The sequence below is a fragment of the Paroedura picta genome, chromosome 10 (assembly GCF_049243985.1).
Source record: "Paroedura picta isolate Pp20150507F chromosome 10, Ppicta_v3.0, whole genome shotgun sequence".
Classification (NCBI taxonomy): domain Eukaryota; kingdom Metazoa; phylum Chordata; class Lepidosauria; order Squamata; family Gekkonidae; genus Paroedura; species Paroedura picta.
The window spans coordinates 63,541,919-63,568,296 of NC_135378.1; the positions used below are offsets into that span (position 1 = coordinate 63,541,919).

The 26,378-nt window shown below is 40.5% G+C and overlaps 1 protein-coding gene across 1 annotated transcript in view; it reads right to left on the reverse strand.

The window, feature by feature from the left end:
• SYNPO2 (synaptopodin 2) overlaps window positions 1-23,004 on the reverse strand; it is a 105,458-nt gene extending 82,454 nt beyond the window's left edge. The window contains exon 1 of the mRNA XM_077300451.1: window positions 22,738-23,004. Within this exon, the coding sequence (XP_077156566.1) occupies window positions 22,738-22,842 (105 nt within the window). The 5' untranslated portion in view covers window positions 22,843-23,004. The remainder of the gene's footprint in view (window positions 1-22,737) is intronic.
• Window positions 23,005-26,378: the final 3,374 nt, after the last annotated feature.

The window sequence follows — 26,378 nt, forward strand, 5'->3', positions numbered from 1 at the left end:
GTGCCTGGGAGTGCCCTCAAGATACTGGTGGGCCATGAAAAACTACCCATTTTGTGGATTAAAAGAGCCCAGACTGTAAGGTTAAACATTTATTAAACATTTTAAGAATAATTATATGAAATATTCTTTAAAAATAAAGCAAATATTCACAGTCTGCTTCAGAATCCTGTAAAGGGCAGGCTACTATGAAATGAATGAATTCAGCATACTGAGGACAGAAGAGAGCCATCAGAAATGTGTAATAGCCAGGAATGCAAAGACAGTAAGGGGCCTTTGACATGAGAATTTTAACAAATGGTGACGCAAATTAAGGCCTTTCATTTAATTAAACCATTTGGCATTTTGTTTGGAAATTTCTTTGCAATGTAGTCTTTCAGTGAACCTTGAGATAACAGGCTTACATTGGGTACACATTAGGCTTACCATCTTCCAAATGGAGCCTGGATTCCTCCCAGAATTACAACTAATCTTTAGATGTGAGAAATCAGTTCCCTTGGGGAAAATAGGCTTGGGGTGTGGACTGTATGGCATTGCATCCCAGATGAATTTCCCCTCCCCCCCCCGCCCCGCACCAGCTTCTACAAGCACCATTATCCAACCTCCACAAATTTCCCAAGCCGAAATAGTTAATCAAGCACATTCAGAATTAGCATTCTTCTTTTCATATACAAGCTCCGGTTTAAGCTGCACAACCATTTTCAAGAGGATTATGCAGGATGCAAAACACAATGCACTTGGAGACTAAGACATTATTCCTCACAGGTGAGTCTGCCTCATCTTACCTCAGGGGCTCATGGCTGGCAGTAGGAGGGTACAGGTAGGAAAGTTTTGTTCCACAAGAGTTGCTCTGATCGTGTTCTACTGAATACAATCCAATGTGATCTCAAAAGTATACTGTTACAAGGATATAAGACTACCTCTATATTCTACTGGTGTAGTGCAAAATACTTAAGGTAAAGGTATCCCCTGTGCAAGCACCGAGTTATGTCTGACCCTTGGGGTGACGCCCTCCAGCGTTTTCTTGGCAGACTCAATACGGGGTGGTTTGCCATTCCCTTCCCCAGTCATTACCATTTTACCCCCCAGAAAGCTGGGTACTCATTTTACCGACCTCGGAAGGATGGAAGGCTGAGTCAACCATGAGCCGGCTGCTGGGATCGAACTCCCAGCCTCATAGGCAGAGCTTCAGACAGCAGGTCGGCTGCCTTACCGCCCTGTGCTACAAGAGGCTCTTGCAAAATACTTATGCCACCCTTTACATTAATTTTTCTGATACATTGTTCCACCCTTCCTACCAGGATTTCAGAGCAGTGTACACAGGTTTCCCGCTTCCTCATATTATTCTCACAATGAGGATACAACCCATGTAATAGGTTTGGCTGAGACAGCGTGACTAGTCCAAGGTTATTCTAAAGAATATGTAAGAAAGGGCAGGGACTTGAACCAAGTCTCCCTAGTCCAACTCCAGCACTCTAGTTCCTATAGCAAAATACCAAAATTTTCAAATGAGAACCAAAATTCAGAGAAATATTCAAGGGCATCTATGTTGTGACAAAGTCTGTCTGGTCCCATCTTTATTTATGAAATATTGCTGTCTCTATTCATTATTTCATCCTTTCATCCTTCCATCCTTCCGAGGTCGATAAAATGAGTACCCAGCTTGCTGGGGGGTAAACAGTAATGAATGGGGAAGGCACTGGCAAACCACCCTGTATTGAGTCTCCCATGAAAACACTAGAGGGCATCACCCAACGGTCACACATGACTTGGTGCTTGCACAGGGGATAAGGTAAAGGTAAAGGTATCCCCTGTGCAAGCACCGAGTCATGTCTGACCCTTGGGGTGACGCCCTCTAGCGTTTTCATGGCAGACTCAATACGGGGTGGTTTGCCAGTGCCTTCCCCAGTCATGACCGTTTACCCCCCAGCAGCAAGCTGGGTACTCATTTTACCGACCTCGGAAGGATGGAAGGCTGAGTCAACCTTGAGCCGGCTGCTGGGATCGAACTCCCAACCTCATGAGCAAAGCTTTCAGGCGGCTGCCTTACCACTCTGCGCCACAAGAGGCTCTGCACAGGGGATACCTTTACCTTTATTCATTATTTCAGGGGTAGTCAACCTGTGGTCCTCCAGATGTTCATGAACTACAATTCCCATGAGCTGCTGCCAGCAAATTCTGGCAGGGGCTCATGGGAATTGCAGTCCATGAACATCTGGAGGACCACAGGTTGACTACCCCTGCATTATTTCATCTGATAGTGAGATGGTTTTTAAGGGATGATTCTGAAGACCTACTGAAAGAACCATCTCTCTTTCACTGGTGGTGGAAAGTGCCATGATCCTGTAAGGTTTTCAAGACAAGCAACATTCAGAGGTAGTTTGCCATTGGCTGCCTTTATGTAGCTGCCTCATCTTCCCTGGAGGTCTCTCATCAAAGTATTAACAGGGGCTGCCCTTGCTTAGCTTCTGACATGATCAGTTTAGCTTTGACAATCTACTAGGGTATTAAAGACTGGTTATGCTTTCAGCTGTCCAGTTTAATCTAGCAAATTAATCATAAATATTTGCTAGCATTATTTTTATATGCACATTTTTTATTGTCCAGATCAATGATGATGAGAAAAACATGTATCAACAAGAAACTAAAATATGGCTTCATTTTTTTTACATTGCAAAAGGGGGGGGGGTTGCTGCAAGGTTTATTGATGGACATTAAGGAAATGGCAGCTATAAAAACAAAACAGAGCAATATTTCCCTTTAGATCAGAGCTCCGCAGGGTATACCACCTCCCAGATGTAGGTCAAATGCACAAGAGAGAATCGAACAGGAAACAGAATTTGTTCCATCTGCTCTCTGTCGTATATACAGTTGGATTTCTTCCCCCATAATTCTTTTATGAAACTGTTGAGCTTCTTTGAATTTCAGCAAAGCAAAAGACAAACAAAGAAAAATATACATGAAAGAGAAGAATAATTCAACTGAGATGGTAGATTTAAGGAGCAATCATCAACAGGTCTATTTAGAAATGTTACATTTTATTCTGTGGGACCTACAGGAAAGTTTTCTTGGGCTTGTATCTTTAAATCTTTCCATGGGTGCTTGGTGAACTTGAATATGGATGGAATGCCCTGATTCAAATCCATGCTCACTAGGGACTATTCTGCACACAATGGTTAATGCACTTTCAATGCACTTTAGAAGTAGAGCTGCAAAAGCACATTAAAAGTACATTAGCCAATGTTTGTGGAATGAGTCCAGGTGGTCTTTGACAAGTCACTATCTCTTTTGGGGCTTATCCAGTAGTGGGCTTATTGTAATAGCACATGTAACATGTGCAACGGGCCCAGTGGTTACAGTGGTTACGGGGACCCCGTGCAGTGTCTTCCCTGCCATAGATGAGTGAGAACAGGTGTCATGGTCAGACACCCCTTACTGCTTTATTTATACCGCTCTCGCGGACCGGTGTAAAGATTATGGCCAACTTGGATGGAAGTCTCCTCTCCCATATTTCTTTTCTGGTTTTGGTTTATATATTTGCATGTATTTTGTGCTTTCTTTACTGGTTGGGACAACAACATGATATGATGGCTTTATCTCTATATTGGATATGAGTGATCAGATGGTTTGGCTTTGTTGTGTTTTCTGTGGTATTTGCCTCTGTGCATAAAATAAAGAAAACATTTTAAAGAGAGAGAGAGATGTCCTGTCTGTCCCCCTTTTCCAGATGCCCCCTTGGCCAAATTCTAATTCCTTTTAAGGTTGGGGATGGAATGGAAATTGCAATGCTACTACAGGTTTATCCATGAACATCATCCATATTTCTTTCCAGTTCAGGCTTCTGGAGACAGCTGTTGCTCACAGCAGGGGACAGTGAGGTTTGGGGCAACATCTGTCTCCAGAAGCCTGGAATGGAAAGTCTGTTTAGGGAATCCACGGCTGTTAGAGCAGTATAAAGCTGATATAAGTTTGTAGTGTTGATCCTAACAAATCTGAGAAGACTGTCACCATGATAAAAGCAGCTGAACTTATATATGTTCTAACCTGGCCCTTAAAGCTGGTAAAGAAATTTAAGTTAAAAATAATAAAATGTGGCTATACATGATCTGAACACATTCCAGGTTCTGTTCCCAACACTGGCAGATCCATTCTCCCCCAATATGGAATTGATCATACATATACTCTGATTCTACCCCTCCAATGGAAGGCAAGGAGAATTTAGAGAATTCCCAAGACATCTCTCAGTAGGCACTGAGCAATCACAACTGTGCTTAGCTCCAGCAAGACCCATTAGACACCCTCCAACCACACTTTGGGGTACTTCAACTGAAACAAGTACTGAGAAGTCTTATAACCGAAATTATATCACTGATTCATACAACAAATTTGTACAGAGACTGAAACTTTTCTGAATAAAATCTTGAACATATGAGAGCTGTGTCAGCTGAGGTCAATGGAAAATGCATAGCATGCACATTTCAAGCCACAAAATGGTATTCTAAAGATAAAATGTCTTTATCATTCAAACTCAAAGTTATGCTATATTTTGGTAAAGCTACCAGCTAATACTGGGGTAGTCACAGCATCCAGCAGTCTAGCTTTTGTATTTTGTATATCAAATTACTAAGTAAGAATATAACACATGGTGTCACTTTTCATCTTCTTAAAATTACCTCAGTCATATATTCCTTCACTGTTGTGGTATTATCTCCATTAATCTAATTCTGAGGCAAGGCCCAGTCCAACACCCTCAGTGGTAAAAACTACAAATACCAGCTCAGTTTTCTCCAGGAAGCAGACTTTAAAGGACGGGACAGTCTTTAAACAGATGTCAGAACTCAGAGGTAATTAGTATTATAAATGAAAATAAAGTTAAGATATGTTAAGTTTCCTATTCCTTTTATTATTTTGACCTGCAGCTTACCTTTCACTTATGGATCTGCACAGAATCATTAATAAAATATTTGTGTTTCACAAAGGAATTCTTTCCCACAGTTTATGTGCCTCCAAAGTATAACAATCAGTCTCTATAACTTCATGTCTATAAACCTCCAATTTCTTTATGGATAGTTGTCTTGGGGTTGCCAGTCCTAGTGTTACTTTTCTTATATGCAAGGAAATGTCTAATAATGCCCAAAAGCAGTCATTTATTGGCCAACCTTCCCAAATGTGGGATTCTACCTACTTTTAATTAATTCAGTGACAACATTTTCACAACTAAATAAATCTGTCCCTCCAAATTATGACTGATTCTTGCTTCAATTCTGAGATAAGAACTTGGATTATGTAAGCAAATCAGAAGTTGTAGGTTAGCGGTAGCTCATATAAATTAACAGCCTCTATACTTGTACTGTTTCCCTCAAGACAACCTTGAGCAGGTTATCTAAATGCAAGCTAGGCGGATGGTAAACCAAAAGGATCCTCATTCTCTACCTGGAACACAACACAAGGAACACGCAATCAACACTAGCCATTGGCAACCCTGATAATCAGTTTTGAAAGTGAAGTTTCATTCTATGATTCTAAGCTGAAACTCACAAAACTAGCATTAACAGAAAAATGTTGTTGTTGTTAGGTGCGAAGTTGTGTCTGACCCATCGCGACCCCATGGACAATGATCTTCCAGGCCTTCCTGTCCTCTACCATTCCCCGGAGTCCATTTAAGTTTGCACCTACTGCTTCAGTGACTCCATCCAGCCACCTCATTCTCTGTCGTCCCCTTCTTATTTTGCCCTCGATCACTCCCAGCATTAGGCTCTTCTCCAGGGAGTCCCTCCTTCTCATGAGGTGGCCAAAGTATTTGAGTTTCATCTTCAGGATCTGGCTTTCTAAGGAGCAGTCAGGGCTGATCTCCTCTAGGACTGACCGGTTTGTTCGCCTTGCAGTCCAAGGGACTCTCAAGAATCTTCTCCAGCACCAGAGTTCCAAATCCTCAATTCATTGACTCTCGGCCTTCCTTATGGTCCAACTTTCACAGCCATACATTGCAACTGGGAAGACCATAGCCTTGACTAGATGTACTTTTGTTGGCAGGGTGATGTCTCTGCTTTTTAGGATGCTGTCTAGATTTGCCATAGCTTTCCTCCCCAGGACAGTTCCTGTCTATGGACAGTTCCAAAAGGCAAACAGCAAAAATAGAGAAGAGTAAAAAATAAAATAACACATCTACATGTCATCAAATGCCCTGAAAAAGTAAAAAAAAATCACACTTAAACCTCAAAAAAACAATCTCCAGATGAACATCAGTGACACCAAAACAGAGGATATATAACAGAAAACATGGAGCACCTCACTGCTGAAAATGGAAGTCACACACACTTAACAGGCAGGTTTATACGTAGCCTAGCAATTCTTCAAACACCCAGTCCCACTCAGTCTAGGAATTTAAAATATTGGTATTTTTAAATGTGTCTAGAAACAAACAACTAATGACATTCTTTAATTACTGTTCAGATACGTTCCCTTCCATCTTCAACAACCAGCAGCCTTCCATGATTTATCATTTTTATATTTTCTGTTATGGGTTGCTATTTTATTATTTTACCAACTGTAAATCAGAGTTTTTTTTTAAATTTTCTTATTAGATTTCATTGTAACAAGTCTATGAGGTAAGATATGATTTATTGGCTGTCAAGATGCTTGTCTGCTTTGGCCTAGGCTATATGCATTTTTATACTTCATTTAAGATTTATCCAAACAGGACTAAGGTACCAAATCATGGCATCTGATGTTCATTGTACAAGAAATTTTGTCTTCCTTTTTTTTCTTTCATGTGACCTTACTAACAATAATCCCTAAAGCCAAAGAGGTTTGTTCCAATTTAAATAGTTCACTAATATTCCAACTGTACAATTTTAAGCGGGGTTACACTCTTCTAAGTCCATTGAACTCAATGGACAGAGAAGGAGGTAACTGTTTTTAAGATTGCACTATAATTTTACTTTCACCCATTGCTACCAATTGTGTGTGAATTGTGTTTTGTGTTTTTTTAGGCCAGTTATGCAAATCAAACTCTGATGAAAACAGCAAGTGAAGGACAAACAAGAGATCCATGCACTATGCCTTTGTTTTCAATGCTTCTTTCAATGTTGTGTTTGTTCATGTAATTTTTAAAAAAGAAAGAACAAAGATGATAGTTTTCTCCAAAGCGCAAACTAATTATTATGCCGTATACCCGATGTCTTTACAGAGTTCAATGTGTCACTTCACATTAGATAACTGAACAATTCACTCATCTGTTGTATTTCCCCCACAGCTGAATTAGGCAGGTCTGTTTGTCAAATCATCCTTTTAGCCACATTTGTTCCCATGAACAACTGAAACCCATGGGACTCATTTACCAGCCAACCTCTCCACATTTCTTTTCTAGAGTTACCTGGTTTACTGTTATTCCATGATCATTCAAGCAAAAGGCCACTGAAGTCCACCACTGGTATTCATTCCAGCATCAGCACAAGATTATGCACTTTGATATTCCATCCTCAAATGCTGTAACCATCCATGGAGCTCCCCCCCCCTCATTTCCTAATTTCTAAGTCAACTAACCATACATATAAAACAATAAAATAAATTTATCGATAAATACATTTTGTTTTGACAATGTAAACAAAAAAAAAAACTTAACATTTTAACAGCAAAACCAGAAAAAGTAATTATTTTACAAACTAAGAGCAGGATTGACTAAGAATCCATTAAGCTCCAAACAACAGCATAAGACTATTTAAAAATTGGCGTTGCATCAATAAAAATGTTTCCCCATAAAGGTGAGGCAAAGGTGAGTACACGAACAAAACTGCACTTAATGAAGGATAACTTAGACAAAAACTACATTTTACCTGGTGCTGACAATTCAGCATAAAGGGAATGAGCAGGTATTCTAACGTGAAGGTCCCACACTAGATATCTCTCTTTTGATCACCCACCTCACTTTGGAGATATTAGTCAGCAGGCCAGAATGGCATGTAAGCATGTAGTCCTTGAAATACCTTGGTTTTAGACAGTTTAAGCCTTAAAAGGTAATTACCATCAATATGAACTGGTCCCACAACTGAATCAGCAGCCAGCAAAGTTTTCTCAAAACTAGCATAGTATGTTCCTTAGAGTGTGCCAATCATCAGACTATCTGCTGCACTTTGTACTACTGAACACTCCTGAATGACCAACTGTAGCAGTCTGTGTAACCTAAATGTGATGTGAACATAGATAACTGTGGCCTAATCAAGCATCTCAATAGGGTTTTCAGTCCCCTACCCCCAGTGGCTGTTTTCTTCCACTACTATGAATGGTAGTAGTCAAGTCAGATTTTATTGCATGTAGCCATAGGCCATTATAATACAAAAGGAAAATATAAAAGAATTTAAAACATTTCAAATCAGTAATAAAAGAATGTGCAATCTCAGACAACAATCACTTAACATCATAAAAACATTTCCAGACTACATATGTCCACCTATCCTATAGCTCCTCTAGGTACTTGCTCTCTGCAGCACCACCCTGGCCCTTATTTTCTTTGCTGCAAGGGCAAATAATGACATTTTGTTAGAAACAAATGAATTAGTATCTGCTAACAAAAACACAAGTTTTTCCTGGTCAGATTTATCATTTAGCCCATCTAGTAGGCCAGCAAGAAATTTGGCCCTAGGATCTGTATACAATGGGCAAGTGAGAATGTAATGTCAGAGATCCTCCAGAACTAAAACTCCACAAATACAGAAGCATTGATCTTTTGGTGTTTTATGGTATCGCCCACTTAGTACAGCTGTTGGCATTGTTTGAAATCTCATGGAGGTAAAAGCTACTCTGAGAGTATGAGTTGAAAGATAGACTAAATAGGAAGATCTCAAATGATTTGTTTTGAATAATTTGTACCAGGGTGAACTTTTAGATTGCAGGATTAATGATCTATCAATCAAGGCATCTGAGATAAATACCCAGTCTCTGAATTGGTTATTATCTCCTGAAGAGTTTAACAGGTCATCTGGGATGGAATAACATGAGAAAATGTTGTTTAAAAGTCTGGAGCGAGAAGGATCTTTGGCCAACAAAAGCTTAAAAGATTGTTCACTAAGTGAATTTGAACTTGATGTTCCATGCTTCCATTTCTTCCATACTTTTACAATGGCCAAATGTATGCGAGCCCTAATTGAGGGCAGGCCAGTTTCTGCTATGAGTGGTAGTAGAAGAAAAATAAAATAGAAGATGGCTGCAATGCCTCTCAAGGAACTGGAAACTATTTTGGTAATTCCTAGAGAAGTGTGATGTAACTTCTGGGTTTTCCACGGAAGTGATATCGTGCCATAGGCCTGATATCTGATTTCTCTCTGGCTGCCAGTCTGGGTCTGGCAACCCTATGGAAAGGCTCCAGACAGACCAATTAAATAACAACTAAAGACAACTGGGCAACTAAAGACATTTGCCTTTATGTGAAATCTTGAATCACATTAGCATTTCTTAACATTACCCAAACTGCACAGTGCATGGGCATGGAATATCAATTTACAACAGGCAAAATTCATAATCCCAGTTTAGTTATATTATCAGATAACAGCCACCTTTTAGTCTTATCCAGGTTCATTGTCAGTAGATGGATTGAAATAGATTATTCATGAGTATCATCCCACGAATAATATTCAAAGTCAACAGTATAGTGAGAGAAGTGATGATCCCCGGAAACCACTATTCTAATTTATCGAGTATAGTAATATCTCCAAGCTTCCATCGTCAGAAGTACAATCCATTCCCACGTGTGTGAGCCAGCAGCTCCAGTCAGGACCTTGGAGAGAACAGTCATGGCTGAATAACCCTATATAGGGAAGCATAGGTGCTCTGATTCATACAGTGGCCAGCATAATGAGCAGACTCAGAGAAAGAGGCTCAGTTGAGCTCTGTGCCAATTCCTGTATAGCTGGTGGGGATGAACCATATCCTGGATGTTTTTAAAGAATCTGCTTTAGCTCCACTTTGTATAGGGGATATTGGTTTCAGATTGTATATTGTTGAACACATTCTTCCATAATACTGATATGCTTATCCTCAGTTGTGCCAATCTTGACTATTCATCTGAGATATTTTTCCCCACCAACTAAGCATTGGAGACAGTTAGGGATATTGCCTCTCCTCACCTATTTGCATTATTTGTTTGTTTGTTTGTTTATGTTTGGATTTGTATGACTGCCCCTCCCAGATGCCAGTTCGGAGTGGTTTACAACAACATTACAAACATCACATCCCAAACATTAACAATTAAAACAGTTAAAATCATCAAGTGCATTTGATTCTATTAAAACACTGGAATGGGCTTACTTGCAGATTCTACTATTCTATTTGTCACAAAATGATTCTTGCTTTTCAGACAATATCCATATGGCCTTGCAACTGGGTCAATGAATTATGTCAGCTGGTCTTCAACAAGAGAGAAATAAACATACTGAACATCAAGCCTCATTTTAGAAGAGGAAGAGGAAGAAGAATGCATGCATGTGGAGGAGTGCAGAATCAAACCCAGCTCACCAGATTAGAAGTCCATGCTCCTAATCACTACACACCAAGCTGGCTCTCAGGTTTAACTAACCAGGTTTAGACATTGACAATGTACATTGTCATTGACAATGCTGGATCCAAACCGCAAACCATTCCAAGAATGGTTTTCAGGCAGTTTTTTCTCAGTTCAGCTAGACTGCTCTGATTTAAAATGCCTTTATTGTATTAACTAAATCTTTACCAAACATTTCAGATGACAGGGAAGGAACTGAGGAAGATCCTGCCCATTAGCCCTATTTGAATGACATCTTCCGGAATTTACTTTCATGGCTTTCAGCTCAAGTGGGATGTAGGCTGATGTCATGAATAAACCATAATTTGTTTAGAGGTGAATGAGCCACACTCAGCCTTCAAACTTCCACATTCCTGCCGCCTTCCCACTTGTGCCTGGCACAATTTCCCTGGTTTAGGAGATCTTTGATCAAACTACAATTTTCCATGACATCTGGATTTGGAGCCTTAAGAAGCTAAGATTTGTTTCTTTTCCAGCGGTTGGTATTTTAAACCAGAATTTAATACTGTCTTGAATTTAACAATTTGAGGTTGGTTCAAATCACAAACCAACTGTGTTTAACATTTAAATGGAGCCATCCATTCCAAGCTGATATTACTAGGCTAAATAAGCCATGTGATTTGTTACCATTCCTGTCCTGGCAACCAAGACACACCAAACTTATTGAATTGCTTAACATAATAGAAAATTATAGCTGTTTCTTCATACATACATACAACAAGGGCTTCTAAAATGACAGAAGCCATACAAAATGTCATTTTCTGTCTCTTAAATAAACTTTTTGAAATTGATAGAAACTTGACTAGTCTCTAGGTACAAGAGGCTATCTGCAACGTAAATTTCAAAACCTCAGATATTAATAAACTATCCATGTCAGATAGCCATTGGTATCTTCTGACCAAATAATCTCACATTAAGTTGTTTGCACCAAGGGCAGGTGTTTTAAAACAGCACTAGGAAAAATCACGTGTGCGTAAAACAAAAAATAGCCCAGTGTGAAGAACATATTTTAAAGGTAATATGAATGGTGGTGGTGGTGGGGTTTAACATTTAGTGCCACTTCCAATAGCTAGCTCCTTTATTTGACACACCCTGCCCTTTCTTCTTCAGCACTGCCTGGAGTCTCATTGGGAAAGACATGAACATGGTAAATAAATAAATGTGTCTAATTGAGTACAATTAACATGGTATCACATTTAACATTAGGTACCAAAGCATATTTCTACAAAAAATATGGCATAGGGGTCAACATTGAGGTGAATCAGAGGTTGCTTGGGGTGCCCTACAGTCCATGTGTTGCTTTGTAAAATTCATATTTCTTGCAAGCTTATACAACAGCCCATCTATTGCAATGGCTGGAAATTGTGTATCTCATAAGACATAGTTATGGCTGTAATGGCTTTGCCTATAATTGTCTTGCTGCACTGAAGTGAAATTTCTTTATTACTTATTTGGCAGTCAAAGTGGCTAAAGCATTCCTTCCAGGCTAATACTACCCAATGTACCATCTTGGGAATCTGCCTATAAAACTGCTTGCAGCTACTACTTCTTCCTAGCATGCTATCCAACTTAACAATGTGTCATTTGTAAATAAGTGCCATTTGAGGTGCAATGTAGCAGGAGGAGGACAGTGCTTCATCTTCCTGTAAGCAAAAAGTTCTGTACAAGCCATATTGGCATGTGTGGGCTTTCCTTTAGGCCTTCACATTGAAGGAGAAAAAAAATCTGACATTTTAAAATATTAGACATTCACATGGTACTTACATACCAGATAGAATAGATAACATACTGGATGTGGGACATGGGGTTTGGATCTTTGGCTCTTTTCAGAATGAGCCCAATGTGGCCCAAAAAAGTCCAGAGATGGTCTTTTGAGGCAATCCTGGTCCTATCAAAGCAGGAGGGAATTAGCCTACTTGAATGAAGCAGAAATTATACCCCTTTTCAAGTCAAATTATTCTGTGAAGAAGCTATTGAGAGCCCACATCACAGTGAAGTCAATAGCAGTTATATTATGACCTTCAGCAGCAACAGTATTAGGTTTATTTATTGGGTATATTTATTGGATATAGCCAGAGCAATAAAAATGTAACAGAGTATTTCTCAGCGTTATATATAAAATCAGCAAAAAACATGTTGGAGTAAGATATATAAGATCAGCATCTTAGATTGGTGGCTCTCATTAAAAGTACCTTAGCTCACATCTGATTATTTTCACCACCATCTTGTTCAATTGTACAATTTTAATTGGGTTTTATTGTATTGTGGGGGTTTATTGTGTAACCTGCCATGAGATGGCGGGAAACAATTCGTCAACATCATCTTCCTGGCATCCAAAGCACGTAGTGCCATCCTACGTGAGTCATAGGAATCAGTGTTTGATAACAGCTGGGTTAATTTGTCAGAATCAGAAAGATATGAATTGGGTACTAACAACTGTGGGTCACCTTGGCTTGGTTGTTATTGCTTGTATACACATTTTCAGATCATTAAATGTAAATCATTTTATTTCCTCACACATGCATGCAAGTCCTCTTGGATAAAAATATGCTTCTACTGGCTATCATTAGCATTACATTAGCATTACTGCTTGTTTGGTTCAATGCCTGAAGGTATTCTTCATAATTTTCCAGGGTGATTTTAGCCACCGGCAATTCAGTTTTAGGGATGAGGAGAAAGATACAAAGCTGGTCGTCATTCATTATTGTTAATTATGAAATGATGGTTTGGAGTTTTATTTATGAAGATTACATTTCAGGGGAAAGGCTCATTTCAGGTAATGAGCAAACAAGGCAGATAACGCATAAAACTTGGGTTTGTGAGTTTGGAGGCCAGGTCTTCCTATAGAACAAAAAATGTCCTTTCAAAATTTAAGTGACTGATGAGCTGCCAGGCAGCTGCTTGCTAGGTCTTTCTTCCTCTCTCTTCTTCCCTGTTGCTGCTGCTGCCTTGGGCAAGGAGGAATGCGGTAGGTAAAATGGCTCCAAAATCTTTTGTCTTTAATATCAGGGTATGTTTTTAAGAGCAGGCTCTTCAGTGCTAAAATGCCAAACTGAAAACTGTGCCCAACAAAATACAAGAGCAGTATTGAACCTCCCAAAATAATGGCCTAGATAAAATCACATTTTAAAAATCCAGCCTGAAATTAAAATGATTTTTAAAAAAAGCACACTAGCACTAATCCCGCAAAGAGCAGTGGTTTGCCAGGGATGGTAGCCACAAATGCCAGAGCAGCAATACAGGCCACAGTCCCTAATCATTGATCCAAGTAAATTTGTGAACCATTTTGCATAGTGCAAGCCTATTATCTGCACAGAAAAGCCCTTCCAAATAGTTCAGTCCAGCATTGTTTGCAGCCAACCAAGAGAGACGGAGCACAAGGCAGTCGCTACAACAGAGAAAACACATGTACAGACAGCGGTTGATTTTGCCCATTTGCAGGTTGGCATCTGCAGACGCTCCTGCTGACATGAACAAAGTTGTCATGGTGGAACATAAGGAGAGAAGTGGCCCCACAAATAAGAGGCCATTAAGAGCTTTGTATGTGATAGATAACACCTTAAACTGATTTCTGTAACAAATGAACAGTCAATGGAGCATCTACAAAGTAGGAATCATATGCATGCTCAATTTAGCTCCTGCTTATAACCAAGTCATGGCGTTCTGGACCAGTTGGAGTTTCTGGGTTGATTTTAATGGGGACCACTGTACATTGCATTATAGTAGTCTAGTCTTGATGTTACTGTGGTATGGATCCAGATGGCCAGCTCAGCCATATCAAGGTATGGGCCATCTTATAACTGGAAAAAGGAGGAAGGACTGTGAATATCACCAAGGCAAAATCTGGGAATAAGGCAAAGTTCCTTTTTGATCAGTGACAAATGACTAAGCAGCAAATAGAAGAAAGGTAGGACTAGCACCTACATTGCACATACTGCAGATATTATAATGGCATTTGGCAGCCTCCACTGTCAGGATGTCAAAACCAATTATGTATACTACGGAAAGAAAGACTACAGAGCAAGGCAGTATTCTGAGGAACTGCACAGCTTAAAATGCATTAGGTTCCAGGTTCAAGCCATATCTGAGGCTAATGAACAGACAGCCTGGAATAGAGTTCCAGGAACAGGTTTTACATCACTAGGTACAATCAATGCAGAGGCTTCTCAGAACTGGCATCAGCAGTCAGCAAGATAGGGCAGATGCCAAAGTCTGAGGGCTTCTTGGAGGGTGGGGGGGCACTCATAAGCATAACTGCAGGGCCCCTGCTGGGCATTAATTGTATTTCTTTTATAAAACAAAACTCCAGTGACAACTTAATGATTAACAGCTGTCATCTGCCACTGTAAACCTCACCAGTAATCTTCAGCTGTAGTAAAGAGCAGAGATGCAGGCTGCTGCAGACCACGGACCATAAAAGAGATAATAAAACAATTTCAAATCTCAAAAGCAACAGCTGAAGCTCAAACACCAATCCTTAACATTCTTACTCTATTTCACAGTAAGACTTCCCAATACAATTTTATTTCACATATCTATGGGGATAAAGGCTCTGTTGCTGGTCCTTAGTTCGGAGTACAATAAAATCAGAGTCCAGTAGCACCTTTAAGACCAACAAAAAATTATTCAGGGCCTGAGCTTTCGAGTGCAAGCAGTCTTCATCAGCAAGCACTCGAAAGCTCATGCCCTGGTTGGTCTTTGTTGGTCTTAAATTTTAAGACCAACTTTAGCCTTAAAAGTGCTACTGGACTTTGATTTTATTGTGCTATTTCAGACCAACACGGCTACTCACTTGAATCTATCCTTAGTTCGGAGTGTAAGAGGTACAACAGGAAGTTTTCCAAGTGTGGTTCCCATCTGCAGATACGTAAATCCACACTTACCGTAAACAGATTTTTTCTGCAAAATTAAGTGACCCTCAGGTTTTCAGAAAAATCTGACATCAGGTGGGGGGTGGGGGAGTAATTCCTGTAACAGCAGAGAATGCACCTACTTCCAATGTTCATTGGAGGAGGCTGGGACCTATGCTGGGACTGGCAGTGGTGCAGTCTGGGAATCATGTTGGGCCTGCCAGTGGCAGTGCAGCCCAGACGTCATGCAGCCCAGTGGCAGCAGCTGTACAGCCTGGTAGCTATGCTGGGCAAAGTGGTGGCTGCACAGTTTTGGAGTTGTACTGTACCCAGCAGCAACTGTGCAGACTCTGCAGCTACACCACACTTCCTGAATCAGAAGTGGGGGGAATTACAATCATAACAGAAGATGATGGCAGCCACCCCAAGCCAAGGGGCAGCGTCGGGTGCTAACTGCTGGGCTCAGTTTTAGGTGCTGGGGCCTGCAGCCTCATTGGTTCAGCAACTGAAGGAATATGGGATCTCCCCCTCTGAGTCTTGCAAGCCCTCCACTTGTAAAGACTACGTCATTGTTAGAATAGCAGAAGTGTTTACAATGAAAAGTAAAAGCTAACTTTATCATAAATAGTTGTGGAGTTTTAAATTCATTAGAGCTGTTTTGTGAATCTAGGTTATAAATCAGGATGGGAGAGACAAAAGGTTCATTTCTCCTAAGTGTCTTAGATTGTTTCTATGGAACTATAAACATACTGCGCTTGACAAATTGTGGGACCAATTCACAGAAAAAAAATGAGTTATTTCCAAATATAGTATAGTAATATAAACCACTTTCCCCATGAAAGCCAAGCACTTACACAGGGTGGATGCTGTAGTATCTCCCTGAGAGGCCAGTCCCAGGGTGGAGGATCTTCTGTCCCCTTGTACCAGCAACTTTCGGGTATCAAAAATTCATTAGTTAAAAATCGGGAGTCAGGCTAACCGAACACTTCCTCCTGAGTCTATCCCAAGTGCTGAGGGAAATAAAGCAGGATGTCTCAACCCAATCCAGGGAAGAGAAACCCCAAACAAAAGCTTTTGGGTAGTTGTGGCCCATAAAGTACTTTTGTGAGTGCTTCCTGTAATACCTTAAATAATTAGACAAAATATTTAAAAATATATTATACTTATTAAGGTGCACAAGACAAACTATACTAGTCAGTGAAAAAATAAAGTATTCAATACTTCTGTACTCCTTTGGGTAGAGAAAAGTGGCATATGTCTAGCTATTCTACAATACTCACAAACAGAAGGTCAAGAATTCAAGAACACAAGAAGCCTGACCAACAAAGTATTTGGCATCCAGGAAGATCATGTGACAAGAGTCAAAAGGACCAGCCCCTTAGGTAAGACCAACAAGAGGTAACACAAAGAACTTAAGCAATAGAGAATATTGCATGGAGATCTCCCACATGGAGCCCACTCAAAGGCCCAATCAAAATGTTTTAATAATTTAGCTGGTAACCAATTAGAGCCTTAGTAGCCAGATGGCAGGTCAGTCTCAATGTCCAATCAGGAACCAATGTTCAGGTGTTACCACTCTGACATCACTTGACCTGCTCGAACAAGAGGGTCAAGCTCTCATGTCTAGCAAGGTGGTTGTTAATTAGACAAAGCTGGTAATTATCTTATCTTCAAAAGTCCATTGGGACAAGCTGATTGTTGAGCTCATCTGCAAGTGAGTTCCAAGGACAACTATTATAGCAGTAATTATACAAAATAGCTTTAAAGGCACATCATAAAACAGGCTTCCTGAAGCATGCCCAAAACCATGCCTGCACCAACCTTTTTAGCAAAAGGAAAAGTGAACATGCTGATTTTCCACTACAGATGCATTAATGTAATTACAATGTTATGTCAGCATATCTCTCACCCCCCACACACGACCATTCTTTCTGCAGTGTGCAGATTTACCCTATTGTTCCAATATGGGGGAGACACTGTCAGCAACTGTTGAAGGAAACATGGTTAATATCATGCTAAGCCACAGTAAGTTAATGTTGTTGTTGTGTGCGGGGGGAGGGTGTTTGCAGCAATCAGTGTTTCAGATATAGGGTTCCCTTTTCTGACTTGCCTGTCTGGCAACCTCATCTTTGCATTGCTAATTGGAAGGACGGAGTAATCACTTTATGTGACAAGATGGTGACAAGATGGAATACCTGCACAGGGTCTCAGTAGAGCAGTGACAGCAATGTGTTGGCTGTTTGTGCAATGTGCTTTTTTTTTTTTTTGTAAAAAGTGCTCTTTTACTGCAGTTCCCATCACCAAATTCCCCCATATATGAGAAAAATTGCAGTTGGGATTAGAGGCCAAAGTGACGTAGCCCTGGGTATCATCTGAAAGGTAGCGACCTGACTGTGGTTTCTCCAGCTCTAAGTAGAACTGATTAAAGGGCTCCAGATGTTGCCAGTCTTCTTAATGTGCTGTGGCTTTGTGGGTGTGATGGGACCACATTTCTACTGAGCGCAGTGAAACTACCTACAATTATGCCAGTGTTCTCATGAACGTAAAATTGTGTTGGTCCCAGGGACATGGCATAGCATCACTGAGCATCATTCTTCTCCCAGCAGGCCCCTGGCACTGCCCATTTCTGGTTCTTATGCTGGCAGAGCTGCATCAGTGGCAGTTTACACTGGATGGGCATCAGTGAGGCTTCACACTGCTGTGTCTCCAGAGAAGCAAATGTAATTGCTGTGCTGTGATCTCGTCTGTGTGACGGAAATAAGAGGGTTGTTCCTTGGGGATTGTTGATATGGGGAATGATAAAATTCTCTATATGCTAATGGGCCTATGAGATGAAATATAATAGGTATTTCTAAAATGTTCTCTGATTTTCTTTAATAAGCAACTGTACACAAAAACATCATGAGAAGGAAGGACTCCCTGGAGAAGAGCCTAATACTGGGAGCGATTGAGGGCAAAAGAAGAAGGGGATGACAGAGAATGAGGTGGCTGGATGGATCACTGAAGCAGTCAGTGTAAACTTAAATGGACTCTGGGGAATGGTAGAGGACAGGAAGGCCTGGAGGAACCTTGTCCATGGGGTCGCGATGGGTCGGACCCGACTTCGCAACTAACAACAACAACACAAAAAGCTTACAAATATGTAAGTGTAAAAAATACTGGGTTGGATCTAAACTAAGCTTTGGTCTTCTGTTACAAGGGGACATAAATCTTCATGAATTTCCCAATCTTTATTAATTTCCCTAGTGTGTTGCAAACTGTTCATGCCACAGGATTCTTGATTCCCAGGAATGGCTTTTTGGTTCAACACAAGGAACCACAGCAGAAAAAGGGAGGTGGGGGAATTTTCTCCTTGCTGTACTTTGTACCCAACCTGTTGAAGCAGACCACTCAGGGACTGCCAGCAGAAAACACTAGATATGTCAGGAAGTTTGCAAAAAGAAATTTCACAAAATGCACATTTTTCTTATTCCAAATACAGCTTTAGGCTCCTTAACAAAAGCAGTTGCTGATAGTTTTTGGCCTGGCCTAGATGTCATGATTTCATTATAAAATAATAAGTTCAAAAGTTCATCCTGTACGTTGCAAATAATACTTCTTTACTTATATTGTATGATCATTTCACAGATCTCAGGGTAGTAATGAATGGGACATACAGTTGGAAGATTTAGACATACAAACAGGAAATGTTAAACAAAAACATTAGCCATTTATTTTGTATTCTCCCTTTATTGCTTCCCAGTATACCCAAAGCACTTGTCAAATTTCAGGTCAAATTGACCTATGTGGCAATTTTAAAAAGCAAATTTATAAATATTCAGATGCATGTTGCAGTGGGAATACTTGTGACAAAAAATGTGATTCCAGTTTATCATGGGTTACTATATTAGCCTTGGGCTAATGATAGTTTGATTGACCTATCTCTGAAGGTGTTTGTCATCTTCAGAGACATATTCAGTTATAATGACTTAACAGTGCTTTCGAAAAGATATGGAAGTTTGTTTCTTAACTTTCAGCCATATTACCTTGGCCTCTTTATTGTGTCACTCAAAAGTATTTCTCCATAAAACTTTACTCACCAAATGTCCTGAGTACAGTTGACACGATCTTTGATATTTCAGGATAACCGATTATGTAAACCGTACCCCGTGTGTTAACCTTAATCGAGAACTCTTGGTCTTGGTGGGCTCTGGTTGATACTCTTTCATTTTATTTCAACCAATGGATTATCTTCTACATAAACTAAATGCTAAAGAAAAATCTGTGTCTGTTACCCCAAGATTAAAGTATTGTAAACACGTATATCCTGGATAAAAGACTGCAGAGAAAAACAGACTGGACAGCTTCAAGAAGCTTTCAAGGCCACGCACGCCTGCAATCCCAGAATTCTTTAGAACAGCCGGGATGTCGGTGCAGGAAGTCCAGAAGATCTTGCTGAGTCACCAGATCTCTTGGGGAATTCTAACAACTAATTATGCTGGCAGGCTTTCCTTTCCCCCATAGGCCAACAGATGGAAAGCGTGAGAATATACTGGGACAGATTAACAAAATGGGATCCTGTGACAATTATAGAATTTGTTTTCAGAAGGGTTGTGCCAGATCAACTATTTTTCTATGCATCCTGTTATTAATGAATAAAACTTTTAATCTCAATCTCAACAGCTCAGGCAAAAGTATAGAAGTCATAATATTACAGGAAGATGTGTTCATTAACATGAAACAGAAAAAAAATAGAATTGCCTGAAGCAATGGCATTCCATTAAGAACTCAACCAATGAACCATCTTCATTTTTACTAGCCAACCAAGAATTTTTTATTCAGTTATCTATGGGAATAAATTTCCTAATCCTACTGTTGTATTGCTTCCTTTATTTGAATGTGACTTCTGGAACAGATACTTCATAGAAGCAAACAGAGGCTAAGTATCCACAATTGTTTTGGAGAACCATCTTTATCTCAATTGAGATTATCAGTGTTTCACAGTATGCCCATGAGTTAGAAGAAAAAAATCTTTGAATACATTATTTTTGTATGCCAGTGTTTGTCCCAGGTTCAAGTCCCCACTTTTGCCATGGGAGCTCACTGAATGATGAAGAAGAAAAAGGAGAAGAGTTGTTGGTTCTTATATGCTACTTTTCTCTACCCAAAGGAGGCTCAACGCGGCTTACACTTGCCTTCCCTTTCCTCTTGAGTCCTCCACATTCTTTCAGCCTAACCTACCTCACAGGGTTGTTGTGATGATAAAATGGAGGCCAGGAGAATTATGAAAGCCACTCTAGGTCCCCATTGGGAAAAATGCTTGCTCATTGTGTAAAGAGCTTTGCTAGATCAAACCAGCCATCTGATCCAGAATTTCCTTTGCTATTATAAGTAGAAAGTATAAAGATGGGATCTTCAACATCTGGCATATGGAAATTAATTTTGCTAATATATATTAATACACGTTCTAATGTTATTAATTATTTATTTAATTCATTTGTACCCTGCCTTTCTCTATGTACTGCGAAACCTTTACCCTGTATAAAATTGTATCCCAGAGATCTGAGCTGAATGCCCCAAACCACAGTGATTTAGTTTTATAGATTGACAAAACCACAATGTCTTTTGCATTCTGCAAGGACTGTTTTCCCCTCTAAGACACTAAGATGTCTTTTTTTTAAAGCAAGGAACTGAGAATTAATTTCATGCATCTGATAAAGTGAGCCTAAGCCTATGAAAGTGTGTGCTACAATACATTTGTTAGTCTTTAAGGAATCTCCAATTCTCCTCTTATTGCAATCATTCTTTATTTCCTCCCCCCAAAGTTTCACTAGATGGCAGGATTCCACTGGCCTTTTGCAAAGCAAGGGTTATGTCCAAGCCATAGGGGGGACTTTTTTTTTTTTTGGTCTCCAAACAAATCTGTCAGTATAAAGCAATTGTTTTTAATGATAACTGACCATGATACATTCATTTGATACTTGTATCCCTGTTTGATAAACTGCCAATTGCCTTTTTCTTGTTTTGAACTGGCAGAGGGGTTTTTTTGTTGTTGTTGTTAAAAATGAAAAGCAATATTCCCCTGCCAAAAGGAGTTAGGTATTTTAAAACAACTTGCAAGAAACAATTTTGCTGTGTTTGTAAAGCAAACTGATCTAATATGTTTGAACAAATCTTAAGTACACTTGGAATTCTTTCCAACTAGTAGAATGTATCATGTTCCTAAATATTTGGGAATAATGTCACTCATGTTGCCTAAAACTGTGAGTCAAATAATATTTCCCATTATTCTCTTTTTCCTTTTTTTAAAAAAATGAGAAACACACTGTAACGTATGAATGTTAGTTAAATGAATTCAAGCGGGTTTACTTTTAGACAAGCCACATGATCCTGTAAACTCCTGTAACTCATAACTTCTATGTGTGTTATTCCAAGTAAGTGTTGATATTATTATGAAATGCCAAGTGACTGTCTTCTGGGTCAACAGCCATACGATTTGGCTGCACATTTCTGAAGCTGACATGTAACGATTTATAGTTATTAATTTAAATTTGACTTTTGCAAGCAAGAATGGAATTACATGGAACTAATGAACATTTGCTCCCAGTCGACAGCTAAATGAGATCTCCGTTCTTTATCAGTACATATCTTTTTGAACAAGCCTTTTAAAGCTGGAAACTAGGATTCCCTTGACAATACAGCAGATTTCTGAGCAACTTGTCAAATTTCATCATGCAGATAACAATTAATCTACGAACCATATACCAAGACATAGCCAGCATCTCCTTAAGACGACTGTAGACTGTGTGGGCATGATGATTGTTAAGCAACAGCTTCGTGGTACTACTTTCCAAGATTCCCTGAAACAGCCGACATATTTTCTCACGCAGACATGCATTTGCCAAGCCTCGAGGAAAAGTGTCACAACTCTCTCATCAAAGGAGGGCTTGCTAGTTTAAGACCCTGTCCTTCGCATACGGAGGTCTTTCAACACCATTCAACAAGTTCAACAGGAGTTGGAAGCAGTCAGCATCTCAGAGGACTGATGCCTTTGTGTGCAAGGAAAAGTTAAGAAAGTTTAAGAGATCTGCAGTTCAGTGCTGTGCAGAGTTACTCCAGCCTAAGCCCGCTGATTTCAGCAGTCTAGAATTAACAGTGCATAGCATAGGACTGTAATCCTTCTCATATTAAAATCTATTTGCTAAAATATACTTGTACGGCTAAAACACAATTGGAAAAGGCTTGCTGGAACACACCCTTCAGGAAACATTTTAAATTGGAAAGGCTGCCCCAAAGGGACAGCATTCCTTTCCTTTTCACCAAACACTGGGGGAAGAAGACATTTCCTTATTGTCCTACCTTGGCAATCTGTAAAGGCTGCTTTTCTTCCTTGCCACCTTGCAGTCTAAAACCCCAAGGTGACCCTCCAGTCATAGTGATGCAGATATAATCCCCTGTGCCCATTTTGGTCCTGAAGAGTTTAGGCAGTATTCATCTGAAGAAGCAACGAACACAGAATCCTTGAAACTGTGGATGTGCAGTGAACTTCCCTGCCAGGCGGTGCTGGAAAGAGAACAGCCCACTCGCTTCTGCCACCTCTGCCGTGCAGTGCACTCTGGAACACAGTCATTGACGGGGAGCGAGGGAGCTCTCCCAGATCGAGGGAACAGCCCACTCTTTCGTCAGTCTGCTCCGCTCAGCCCACCTTCATGGCAAAGCAAAATAATCTCGGAGCAGTGCACAGAGAGGAGGCTCAAAAGGTTATGTTTAAACCCAAGAGCATTTGCCTGTGACAGCTGAATCAAAACACCGGAGGAAAGACTTGTAAATCTCCCAGCAATGACTTAAGACAGAGAGTTTACTTTTGTAAATGGTCCCAGACTTGTGAAGCTTTAATCACTGCACGTTTCCTATCCTCACAATCCAAAGAAAGTAGAAAAGGAAAAGAGAAATGGGTTGGTGGCGTGTCGACCCCCCCCCCCAGCACACACACACACACACACAAGCACACACTGCAGTGTCCAGTGTCCCAGTGAGAATGGATTCCCACCGTGATTAGACTTGGTGATTAAAACTGTCCAATAGTTGCCTGGTCTTTTGTCGTTTTTTATCTCGTGTGCATCTGGCTCTCACTTTGGAAGAGCAAGGATTGCCGGGGGCTGCTTTCCTCCCATTGTATGATATGACTGCATTTTGATCCCTGACAAAACACAGTGAGCCGGCCTCAGCATTCCATGCTCTCACTCTGTGGTGGACAGCCAGCGGGTGTGACGATACAGAGGGAAGGTGTTGCAGGAGATGATGAATCACACAGGTGAGAGAGCAGGGTCTCACAGATGAAGGGCATGCCTCCCGCCCTTTGTTCTTTCTTCCCCTCCTTTTTCTCTTTCTTCTTCTTTTTTCTTGAATATTAAATAAAAAGAAATTAGGAAAAAATGATGGTGATGATGAAGTTATGCCAGTGAAGCAGTTAGGATGAAGGGGGGGGGGCAGTTGCTTCTAAAAGCCGGGGTTTTTGTACTCTCAGGAGTCTCAAAGCAGCTTGCAATCTCCTTCCCTTCCTCTCCCTGCAACAGTCACCCTGTGAGGTTGGTGAGCTGCGAGAGAGCCCTGAGAGAACTGTGACTGACCCAAGAACACCCAGAAAGCTTCACATGGAGATGTGGGGAATCAAACCTGGTTCTCCAGATTATAGTTGGTCCCTCTTAACCACTATACCCTGCTAGCACCCACCACACCACACTAAGGAGAAATTACGAGAGGTCTGAGAATGATTTAGTGCAGACAGACACATGAATAAATAGGAAAATAATGTCATCAGTGAATGAATATGGATTCACAAAATTTGAAGGCAATCCTATGCTACCTTGCATCCATAGTGTTGGAAAGAGGGGTTGGGCGAAATGTACCTCTACAGTTAACGAAAGATGACTGTGGCATTAGGAGCAGATGGATTTGGCATCAGGTTTGCTGGCTGACAAGACTGGTTGCAGGCCATGAGAGATATAAGAACCATCCAAGGGGCTTGAGTCCGCAAGTGAGGACCTGCTTATGCAGCCTCAGAAGGTGCCATGGGCCAAATGGTGCTGCTCAGACTTCTTTGATGGACTACACAAGACATCCCTCATCTAATAGAGACACGGGGTTTGGGAGATGGCATGTGAGAAGTGAAATCTTTGCAGGGTCATCAGTCACATAAGTATCCAACCGTGGGAGAAATGGTTTAAAGAACATAATTCAAGTCAAGAAGAGAGTTCCTTTTAGTATATAAAAAGGAGTGTCTATATCTTAATCTTCAGGAAATGCAGCTTACTGAATACCTATGATTCTGTTTACCATATATGGCTCAGTTAAATGGTACTTATTGGGGAATCACACTTTTAACATATTAGCTTTAGTTACTGCCTCGTTGTTTGATTCCCATAAATCAGAGAAAGCTTACAGCTGAGATCAATTGTCCCTGTTAAAAAGGGGCCCAAATCTATAAACATCGCCAGAGGACTAGTGTGACATCTCAGCAATCTAGCATTAATAGCAGGCCAAAGGTTCCCCCTGTTACAGTCCAACCTTTTTCAGAGACAAAATTCTGGAAATGTTCTCTTTTAGTAGAGCTATGGCACAAGTATGGAAGCAAGAAACAAAATGCTGTGTAAATACCTGGATCTGTTTTTTGGTATTTCATTGCCAGAAGAAGAGGGAGGGGGAGGGGGAGGGGGAGGGGAGAAGGAGAGGAAGAAGAAGAGGAAGAAGAAGGAAGAAGAAGAAGGAAGAAGAGTTGGTTTTTATACCCTGCTTTTCACTACCCAAAGGAGTCTGAAATAAGTTTACAATTGCCTTCCCTTCTTCTCCCCACAACAGATACAGGGTAGGCAGGGATGAGAGAGCTCTAACAGAATTGTCTGCAAGAACAGTCCTAAGAGAACTGGGTCTTGCCAAAGGTCACCCAGCTGGCTGCATTTGAAGGAGCGGACAATCAAACCCAGTTCTCCGGATTAGAGGCCACTGCTCTTAACCACTCCCCCAAGATGACTCTAGGAAGCCAAAAGTTCATTAAAAATGAGGGCTTCCTACTGGTCTCTAGAAGTATCACCTCCATAAAGCCATCTGAAAAATACAGGTAAAGGCAAAACCGCTATATTCTCAAAAACTTGTCCTAATGATATATAATAAGTATTCTGCTTGTGAATGGCTTGCTTTCCCAAAGTTTGTATGGAAAGCCTCTGACTGCAATTGGGCTGGCAGGACAGAGCTGTTCCCCACTCAGCTTCTCCTTCCTGGGGAAGCACAGAGATGGTGGTGTTAAATCTGTGGATACAGAGGTGATCACGAACACAGGCAATGATCTGAGCTCTTTATTAGGACCCCAGCATAGTACAAGCAGAACTGAGAACTGAATTGACCCCCGCCCCACCACCCTGAAAACCCCACCTACACACACAGGCAAACAATGGATCTTCCCACCAGCATGAGTTATTGGTCAGTTTTGGTTTAAGCTGACTGGTTCAAGATCTAGCCACACATTGGTCAATTACATTGCAAGCCCCAGTCCTGCCTCAGACCTCAGGCTTGGTCCTCAGCAGATCTACAGGGGAATGGAACTGGAACCATAAAAACCCAACTGATAACAGTTAGGACCTTCAAAGGCTGAATGTCTGTATTAATGTAAAAATTATATAATGTTTGTGGACTTCACTCATTGCAATACATGCACTAATAAGAGAACACACCATTGAAAGTTTGGGCAGCTTCTGGAAGAGAGCTTATGACTGATAAATAGACATCTTCCTTCACTGACTTTGATACTTTACAGCTCTTACTTTGGAGCTTGTATTGGCTGTTGTACATATATGTAATGAACTGGTGTGTGTTAAAACCAGACCTTTGAAGGCCCTTGGTCGGTCTATTGATCCATATAGCGCATAGCACATTGTTTTGCAATAGCCTATGGGCTGTATATATGTTTTCATTTCTTAAAGGTTTTTAAATGGTTCGCAATAAAT